The sequence below is a fragment of the Uloborus diversus genome, chromosome 3, assembly GCF_026930045.1.
Source record: "Uloborus diversus isolate 005 chromosome 3, Udiv.v.3.1, whole genome shotgun sequence".
Classification (NCBI taxonomy): Eukaryota; Metazoa; Arthropoda; class Arachnida; order Araneae; family Uloboridae; genus Uloborus; species Uloborus diversus.
The window spans coordinates 131,437,032-131,447,956 of NC_072733.1; the positions used below are offsets into that span (position 1 = coordinate 131,437,032).

At 32.7% G+C, this 10,925-nt stretch overlaps 1 protein-coding gene across 1 annotated transcript in view; it reads left to right on the forward strand.

Annotated features, from left to right (window-relative positions):
* LOC129218948 (carbonic anhydrase-related protein 10-like) overlaps window positions 1-607 on the forward strand; it is a 128,535-nt gene extending 127,928 nt beyond the window's left edge. Inside the window, exon 10 of the mRNA XM_054853268.1 lies at window positions 522-607. Within this exon, the coding sequence (XP_054709243.1) occupies window positions 522-607 (86 nt within the window). The remainder of the gene's footprint in view (window positions 1-521) is intronic.
* The last annotated feature ends 10,318 nt before the right edge of the window (window positions 608-10,925 follow it).

Here is a 10,925-nt window from a genome sequence, read left to right on the forward strand (position 1 = left end):
ATATTATGTGTAAGAAATTATTTTCTAAATTTTCAGAATACGAATGCACTAAATTAGTACTATTTTTAGCAGTTTTTTAGCTTTGAGAAATGTTTAAATAAGAAAAGACAAATATTAGATAAAATAACAGCTGGGCTGTATTATGCCTACGTAATATAGCCTTAAAAATCCAAACTAGGTATTATATAGGCTAGGTCAACAAAGATTATACTAAATATATGGCGGTGGCATTTATTTGTATAAATTAATGATAAAACTGAATTGTTTTATTTTTTAAATGTAATTTATACTTTCTCATTTTATTTTACAATATTTCACGGTAAATTTTCACTTTTGTCTATGTATTTGGTAAAAATTTTCTAAATAAAAACAGTAATTTTGAATTTAAAAAGGCCCATATATGTCTTTAAAAAAATTATTGAGGAATATTTCAAGCAATATCTATTTTACGAGGTTTGTAATTTACATTGTAGGCAAGTTTAACCATGAGCTAAACTGATTACATCTTAAATATTTCACAGCAGCTGCACAGAACAGTAGGATAGCCAATTTGATCTACCAGTTGCATCGCAGGCCCTGTGGAACCAGAGACCAAACGGTCACTTAACTTATTTAATGATTACGGATTCCGGAGGAGTTTCTACGGTATTAAACTTGGAATTCGATTTATGCAGTCTGGTTTCGAGATTCTGTAAACTTTCCCGTTGGCGACTTTAATGCCAGCAAAAGCATCGCAAAGTTCCGATCCACGTTTTGAGATTTCAAAATATTTTGAAGTAAGTTTACTAGCTACCAGCTGCTGCAGGAATTTCCTCGATATTTCTAACGGTCCATGAAAAAGCTGCTTAAAATATTTGTGCCATCTTTATTTCATTTTTGTGCATTTTGGAGAATTGATGTGCAAATTAATTACAAGCATAAACCTAGACACCCACTTCCCATTTACAAGTGTCTATACATTTGTAAATGTAATCTAATAAGGTATATATATTTCTTTTTTCGATGCATTTTTAGAATTAGAAACACCATGAAAATTTCCTTAAAATCAAATAGCAGAACTCCACTTTGATACTGGCTTTCGTCTAGTTATTTAGAACGAGGTTTGTTCCCTCTTAAGAACTAGAGGCCAGTGTCGCTGTATGTGGATTGACACATAAATAAAAAAAAGGCGTCATAAACCAAATTTTAAAACCAACAGATTTAAGTAGACATAATTTCTGTAAATATGAAAATATTTTTTTGAGTAAAGTATTCTACACCAAGTTACAAACGTCTAAATCCGGAATATACACAGTGCGTCCAATAGAAAAGGTGACTGATTTTAAATAAGGTACAAGACATAATTTTTTTCTGGTTTACAAGATGATTTATTCAAAATATACACCTTGTTAGTCAATACAATGCTGGAAGCGATCGTGAAATTTTTTGAAGCACTCTTCAAACCCATCTTTTGGAATTGCCCCAATGTCGCCGTCGTAGCTGCCTGAATATCTGAAACTGTGGCAAAACGTTTGCCTTTCATTGCCAATTTCAATTTGGGGAACAACCAGAAATCCGCTGGAGCCAAATCAGGGGAATAAGGAGCGTGATCAAGCACCACAATACTTTTTTTGGCCAGGAAGTTACGTACCATCAAGCTTTTGTGTGCTGGCGCATTGTCATGCAAAAAAGACCATGTCCCTTGGTTTTGGTATTCACGTCTAACTCGATGAATTCTCGCCCATAAACGCTTCAAAACACTCAAGTAGTAAGCAGCATTAACTGATTCACCTTCTGGCATGAATTCCTTATGGATGATACCCTTCGAATCAAAGAAAACTGTGAGGAGAGTCTTGATTCGGCTTTTTTCCATGCGCACATTTTTTGGTTTGGCATCTTCTGGGCTCTTCCACTCTGAGCTCTGACGTTTTGTGAGTGGTTCATACTTGAAACACCAGGTTTCATCACCAGTTAAAATGTTTGCCATGAAGTTTGGATCCCTAGTGACCGCTTGTTGCATGTCTCTGCAGTGTTCCACTCTGCAATGTTTTTGGTCGTCAGTCAATGTGTGTGGTACAAAGCGAGCACAGACTTTCCTTTTTCCTAAATTTTCAGTTAAAATGAGATGGACAGTGGATTTAGGTATGCCAGTAACCTCTTCGATGAGTCGAGTAGAGACACAACGATCATTTCGTAGGATTTCTGCCACTTTTTCAATGTTCTCATCATTTCGAACTGTTACTGAATGACCTGGTCTTGGATCATCTTCTAAGCTGTCTCTACCATCACGAAATCTTGCATACCACTTAAAAACATTCTTACGACTCAGTACTTCACTACCATAAACAGTTTTCATCAATTCAAATGTTTCTGTTGCACTTTTACCCAATTTAAAACAGAATTTAATGTTATCGCGCTGCTCCATTTTTTTTTTCTACCGATGCCACGCGACATCTTCTAGAACTTTCGTTATCACGTTTCAAACGATGTTGCCAACACTTTGAAATTAATCCAGATAATAATTGAAATGTACGTGCATTTAATGCAATCATTCTTTCATAGATAGCGATAATAGTTCCGCAAATATTAAATCAGTCACCGTTTCTATTGGACGCACTGTGTATGCCCCTAAAATGGACTATTCACTTCTTAAATTGGACGGACTTGGGAACTGTCAGAAAACTTAACTAATTAAACTCTACAGCTATTTTAAAAGATTAGAGCCAACTGCTAACTTTTGTTAACACCATAATGAAGAGCATTTAATATACAAGAAGTAGGGTAGAAAGGATTAGAGTGCTATGAAAAATACAAGTCAGGTTACAGATAAACAGGGAAAAAGGAAAAGAAATGTTTAAATGAAACAAAATTAAGAAATAAAATTAATTGAATAAGTTCATTTATATCGTTACAAATCGATCATTTTATATTATATTTAAATTAATGATTCATTCATATGCTATTAACTAAAAAATTATAAATCGTAAAATTTGCAAAGCATAAAGATGCTTGATTAGGTAATGTATGCACAGTCGAGTCCCGACTTATGCGACGGGTCTTGGAACGCATCTCTCGCGAAAGTCGAAATTTCGCGTTGTGAAAAAGACGATGTGTTAAAACTTTTATAAGCGTACACAATTATTTTAGACACACAATTATTTTTGTAAGCACCCCCTCAACTGTTAAAAATCATTTCTTAACTATACAATGCTGTTTATTACATAAAGAACTGAATGTTTACTTATATTTAAAAAAAATGTGTTATTCAACATTAAATACTGCTCAGGTGCACAAAATCAATGATTAATGGGGAAAAAGACAAAAAAATGAACCAGTATGCGGTGCGTACTGTATACAGTAAGAAAAGCAAATGCACTACAGTTGTACTGTACAGTAGATCCAGTAATGATATTTGTAACTTAGTAAGGATGGGATGAGAATGATTTTAGCTGCGTGATCAAATCGTTATTCTAAAGTATTTTTAAACAGTTGCTTCACTAATTCTTTTATAATGTTTCCATCTATGGCAACACCCCTCTTCCTGGTTTCTTTAATTTACAATACAGGAACAGCTTCCATTTTCATAAATTTTTGCATTTTACTAAGATATTACTCGGTATACTTTTACGGGTTTCCTTTTCTTGACTTTTAATTGTATGTATGGAATATGGAAGATTCACTCATACCTAATTATCGTGTTACCCTCAACGGTTTTTTTTGGTTGAGATTCAGCTTTTCAAGACCATGGGTGGATTTAATAGGGAATGCCCCCCCCACACTTGGAATTACTTTTTACATAGTAAAAATACACATCCCAAAATCTTAGAAGAAAAAATCATGATTTTTTTTTCCTTTTTTTCTTTTTAATAGTTCAGAAATGAAAATGAAGAGAAAAGTAGTAAAGCTGTTACTGGGTTGTTGAAAATGTGTTAAAAACGACTATTTTCAGCAACCCAGTGACTATACTTTCCCTAATCAAATTCACTGAAAATGATTAGGGCAAGTATATAAGTGAAAGTGTCGACTGATCTAAGTATGTGTTCAGCTGTAATAATTAAAAAGAATCGACGGTTATTTCAACAAATTAAAATAATAAAACAGAGATTTAAAAAATCAGATTTATCTATAAACTAAACAAGCTATAGCTTAGGCCACCCACTTTGTTGAAGGAACTCAACTCCGAAAAATTTCATAATTTGTTCCCCCAGAAAAAGGAAATTTCTTGAAAAAATAAATTGAAAGTAGGATAAGTGTGGATACAAATCATAAGTTTTTTTTTAATTTATAAAAAATGGGTGGGGTGGAGGTGGAGAAATGCCAGAATGCACGGTTGTCAACCTTGGAGAAACAATTTGAGGAGCATGTGTGCTGATTTTGAGAAGCTATTTAAAAATTCTGCTGAGCAGTTCGGAATTTTGCATAAAAATCAATAAAAATAACAAAAACCACTTTTTCGATTTTTTTAGAGCTTTAATAATCATTTTAAGCACTAGTATGAAAATAATTATTTCTAAATTAATAAAACAGCATTAAACACTTCTTCAATCTTTGAGTATAGGCATCTTTCATTTCCCATATTTAAATGTTTGTTCTGATGAAACAGCAAAATTTAAGCTTAAAAAGTTCGGCAGGGAAAAGCAGCAAAAAAGAACTTCTTTGCGGAGAAACGGAGTTTCGCCATTTTTGCGGAGCAACTCCGCAAAATGCGGAGCAGTTGGCAACCCTGCAAAATGTGTCAAATTCAGCTCCTTGCCACATCCAGCAGCAAAAATGTAAAAATCATGGTTCTTACGTTTCCTGTAACTTGTTATTTGACATATTTTTTTGAGACTCACATGTTTCATATCTTGCTGTTTCTTTAATCCTGAATTTTGGTATTTTGGAAATTATTTTGTATTGCTTGTTTTTAGCTTACTTTTTCTGCATATTGTTAATATGTTTAGCTCAAAAGAAAATAAACTACTTCTATTCCTTTTCAGTTTCTGCACTATTCGTAATTGAAAAAATAGTTGTAGTATTGGGAAATGTATAGTTTTTTTTTCTTTTAAACTTAAAATAGTTGCTCTTACAAAGTTCGAATTATACTGTAAATCTGTACAATCTAGTACTGAATTTCAGAGACTGGAGAGGGCAAATGAAGTGCCTTAAATTATTTGAATTGTTCTCAGGAGCTTGAAAAGAATTAGATCAGTCTTTGAAATTCCTAAGCAAAGTGTACTTCAATTTTATTTCTCATCAAGTGTATAAATTAGGAATTGTCCAAATGGGCAGCATGTTACTCTCTTGTTACCTATTTTCGAAATTTGTACACCATTTCTTTTAAAGCATTTTTACTATTGATCAATTTGTATTTAATTCATTGTTGTATTTGGGGTGGATTGGAGGCGTGACTAAGAACTAATTGAATTGAACAGACAGCCGATGTAAGCAAATAACAACGCATAATTATCTGTTCCCCCTTGCTTTTTCTCTCTGAGTACTGCTACCATTGATTTGTCGGCCCAAAAACAATTTTTCATGTGCATTATCGTAATTTGCAAACGAGTATGTTTGCCACTTTTTTATCGAGTATTTTGTAAGTTCCAATTACCCCTTACAAGACTTCAAAATGCAGAATTTTAAATCTATTTTACAAAAACTCTTTCGAGGAAGAAACCCCTGGACCCCCTAAAATTGGAGATATTCTATACCCCACTTAAAAGGGATACCATTTTCCCTCTTAAGTTCAATTCAAAAAGACAGCAAGCAACACAAAAAAGGGTAAGGCATGACCTTATGTATCACAGGAAAAGAAAACAACAACGTAGAGGGAGGGGGGGGCGGCTTTATATAATGACCTTTTTCACCACCGACAGAAAAGTAGTTTGGACTACGAAAGAGACCAAAAACCTGAAATAACTTTGGGCCATTTTAAGTCTAAATCCAATCTTAATTATAACTAATATTACTCAAAAAAAAAAAAAAAAAAATCCTGCACCCCAGGAACTCAGTCCTAAATCCGCCTATGTTCAAGACGCTTTAGCATCGAGAAGCTTTAGCTTTCCTTTAATTGTCAGAAACTTTCTCTTTTTCTTTCTATCTTCACAAACTTTAGATGAAACAGCGCTCTTAGGTGTCATTATATTTCATCAACTTTCTCATTTAGAAATGAAAAAAATAAATGAAAAATTAGGAGTAGTTATTTGTATAAGCGATGTTCAGACTAGTACGGTGTGGGAACTTCCGCTTTCAGTGATGCGAAAGGGATGAAGGTCTATTCACGAAAAAGAATTATAGTAGCCAATTACAAAGCCAATATTTACACACCACGATTCAATTTTGAAAAATTTCGGGTTGCGGATCGTGAATTAGCGTTAGGCTTAAAATTCTTTATTGGTGAAAAAAATTGCGTAATAGCCATTTCGCGTAAGTCGGGTCACGTTGTAGCGGGAGTCGATTGTATTGCAATTTACAATTACTCATTTATCTAAAATTTAAAATCTTATTACAATAAATTAAATTAAAAAAAAAAATTAAGTTGAAATTGGTAACAGTTAAATTTATGAATAAAATTAAACCTATAAAATTTTTATACCTTTAAAAATACCATATTTCTGTAATGAAATTTTTTTTAAATGCGAGCTATAACATTACTGCCATTTACATTTGCCGACAAGAGGAAACAAGCAGAAATAGTCGTATGCTTTCAGGAAAATCGAAAGAGAATTCAGAAACGAGAAAAAGCTGAATCGGAATGCATCTCTAAGATAACTTCAATTCCCTTTTGCAACACTAAGCAAGCACATTAGCGTGAACAGCAAGGCTCTGTAACACGTCAGTACTCCAAGTCAAAGCTCTGGTTATAAGTCTTCGAAAAAGTCTCTTGAGATGGCTCGCTTGGGAACTATTGTCTTCAATCAAATGGTTATAACTTACTTCGCAAAGTCCTTCAGGGCAGTTTAACCTTAGCCCTTACATGAAAAATCTTTACTAAAGACATTCGCGCAAGAGGATCAAATGGAGAAGTCATCCAATGCAAAAGTATAGTAATTGTGGTACTCTGCGTAATGTGGGTTTGTAGTAAATCTAAATTAGTGTATCGGAGGCCATCTTGGGAGTTGGGGTAGCATTGCACCTGATTAGTGGAGAGAGTTAAAGCTTTCATTTGTGTGTTATGCTAGAAGTAATAACTACAGAATAATCACTTATCCTTCCTTGAGACAATAATTCGGGATATTTTTATAAAATGCGTAGATCTTTAGTTTCACTATTTTTATTGTAAAAATTATCTGGTTTTGTTTATTTTTAAACGTTTGCATGAAAAAGTCGATTTCAGAAAAATAAAATGTAGCATTTTTTTTTTGGTTTAGTGATTATGTTTTAGTTTTGTAATATTTTAACATTTCTTATACGGAAAAAAGATTTCATGTTTCAAGTATAATTTTTATAATATGTTTGTATGTATTACAATGTTTCTTTTTATAAGTTCATAAATATTCTTTCATATTATTTTTAAATATATTGTATTAACTTATGCTGTATAGCATTTAAAATTATGTGTTTAATATTTTAATAAATTTTCGAGTGTAATACATATGTACGAATTTGTTACATTAATCTTGCACCATATAAGACGAGGATACAGAAAAACTGTTGTTATAAATAAGCATATTGATCTTGGAAAAACTTTTTTTTTCTCTTTTCAAAAAGCTACTCTATCCCTTATCAAATAAACATATATACACTCATGAAAAGAAAAAAAAAGAAAAACTAATTTGAATTTTGACATTTTGAATTCAAATTATGTTTTTCGCAATCACGAGTGTGTGTGTGTGTGTGTATAGGCGTGTGTGTGTATATAGGCGTGTGTGCTTGTATGTGTATATATGTGTGTGTAGGTGTGTGTGTGTAGATGTCTGCGTGTGTAGGTGTCTGTGTGCAGGCATGAGCGTGTGGGTATGTGTGTGTAGGTGTGTGTGTGTAGATGTGTGTATGTGTGCGTTTGTGTGTAGGATAGGGACGCAACCTGGTGACGGTTTTCGCTAGAGGTGCAGCATCGGGAGAGGCCGGTCGACGGCGGTGCTGCAGAGGGAGGCGGGAGTAAAATAAAATCATAGGACGCCAAAAACAGTTAAGTGAGAACAATAAGCAATGTGATTGCTCAAAAAAGAAACACAACTTCGTGTTTGCACACTACTTACACTAGAGACCCATTAATTATGTTATTTCTTTTTAAAAGAATGTACTATATTTAATTCCATTACTAAATTTACGTAAATGGGTGTTGATGGCAAAACACTTTTTTCTTACATACTTGAAATCATAAATGTCATTCAACTTTGAAAAAAAGAGCTTCAGCCATAACTATAAGAAATACATAAACATCTTTTTGATAATTTTGGGTATAAAATCTAATAATAACTAAACTACCTTAGGAACAGAAAGTATTACATTTTTTCATCCAAGTAATAGCAAACTTGATAATGAATGATATAGTTTTGCGATCTCATAGAGAAAAATTCAGTTTTTTCCATAAATAATGAAATTAACTTTTAATGTCAAACTATATTATGTTTTTATAGACATTATCTAGAAAAGCTTTTATGCGAATATACAAGCTACAACATGCACAATATGTTCTATTGTTTTTAGGCTATGCTGGGCAATTAATTTGACTGTTGTTTCATGGACCGTATAGCTGTGCAAATGAAACAACGGAAGTTGAACTTGACGTCAAGAAGGAGAAAAAGTTGGCAGCATTACAATATACCAAATACCAAATTAAGCATATTGTTCCGCAATTCCAAGCTAATGTTCTCCTTTTTATCATAAAATACAGAAATATTTTTACAAAAATCTAAAAATTCCATAACACAAAGAAAGGCTATTCTGAACTGGGAACGTTTTTACTCCGAGAAATTTATTTTTAAATATCGAAATAAATATGTTCATATGGGCTTCCCTTCCCCTATGTATATATATATATATATATATATATATATATATATATATATATATATATATATATATATATATATATATATATATATATACAGTCTGAGTTGGACACACCTTAATCTTAGGATCAAAAAGTCAAATGAGTGATAATTATTAAACCTAAATACAAGTAAAAAGCAAAAAAATAAAATAATTGTAAGTGTTTCATAATCAGAAAATATTACAGATCAGTATTTGAACCTGAGTAAAATCTTTAAGGCCAACATAGAAAAAATCATATGAGGACAAAAACTCAAATATTTATAAGCTTTTGGGGGAGCCATTCCTTCAACTTACTTCAAATATTCTTGTTTTCATGAATGAAACTAGTTTTTGACAAAATTCGGGATGTATTTTTTACCATTTATCTTCGATGGTAGATTTCAGCTCGATTGATGTAATAAAATGTCTCTCCTTTGCATAAACTCTTCTTGCTAAGTGTCCCAATAAGTTCTCTATTGGGTTAAGATCTGGAGACTTAGTTGGTGATTTCAAAGTTTCAACATTGTTTACTTGGAGCCTATTTTTTGCACTGTTACACGGATGGATAGATGCATTTTTTTGCTGATATTTTCAATTTTCTCCAGCAATAAATTCAGCACTTGGTAAAAGATGACCTGGGAGGACTTTTGATATGCTTGTGAGTTCATTTTACCTGAAATAAACGCAAATGAGCACACACCATTGTAAGCAAAGCATTCTCAAGTTCGGACAGAGCCTCCATCTGATTGGCGCTTGTAAAATATTTCTTTTTCTTTTCTAAATCATGCCAATAGTACTTCTGTCCGTTTGGTCCATCCAAACTCCACTTCTTTTCGTTAGAAAAAATTATTTGTATTCATTGGTTATCCCAGGTCATGATTTCCTAGCTAAAGTTGAAACGCTCTATATTGTGCATTTTCAATAAATGAGGTTTAAGCAATTTTACAGCATTAATAAAATTTCCACACCTTCTAATTGTGTTATATTTCGTTTTTGACAAACATTTAAACCTATCGTCTGAATAAGTTTCCTAGTTGAGTACTTTTCAGGCACTGTAATAATTTCCAAACTCTTCTTCGATGACGCGAGGACAAAGCAATAAGTTTTCCCGGATTTTGTTTTTACCCTTATTATGTTTAAATCAAACAAAAATGTTGACTTAAGTCTTTAATCGTCCTATTTTTCCGCAATAGTACGCCTACTTATCCTTGTCGAAGAAAAAGCTTCAATCTACCCTCTTGCTTGAACAGTTAATTTTTTACCTTACGATATCGTCATAAGTAGGAGAAAAACTTTGAAGAAATTAATCACAAAACTGCAAGTTGAAGGGTTCATACAATCTTGTTAACTGAGGTGACATTAATTAAAGTATAAGTACTTGCAGTTTTTTAAAAATTCTAATGGCCTTAAAGTTTTTACTCATGCTGTATATATATATATATATATATATATATATATATATATATATATATATATGTGTGTGTGTGTGTGTGTATGTATATGTGGTGTGTGTGTGTGTGTGTTTTCCCCAAACGCTGAAACATCTTGAGAAACAATGCAAATCTTTTCCGATAAATATTGTATCCAAATATTAACGTTACGAATTCCCATCGACAGCTCTAGCAACTAATACTCAGAATTGATACAATTTGCGCAAAAGAGAGTAGGAAATGCTACATTGCCACTGAATCTTCGTATTATCTTAAAGGATTCATTAGAGGTATTCAGAAAACTCATCAGAAAGATAAATCATAGGCTATCGTGATTTCAAAATGCGCAATCACGTCTCGGAATCATATCGTTTTAGGAAAGAAAAATCTTGGCGGTAACTGCTTTTGGTAATGGGTTGGGCACGGAATGGTTGCCAGAGAAATATGAGGAATCTCTATGTGCCATCTGTGATAATTAAGGATGATGATTGTCAAAAGTGGAACAATTTAGAGCAATCAATAAAAGCCAAACTATTTCTCATACATACGTTCAAATAT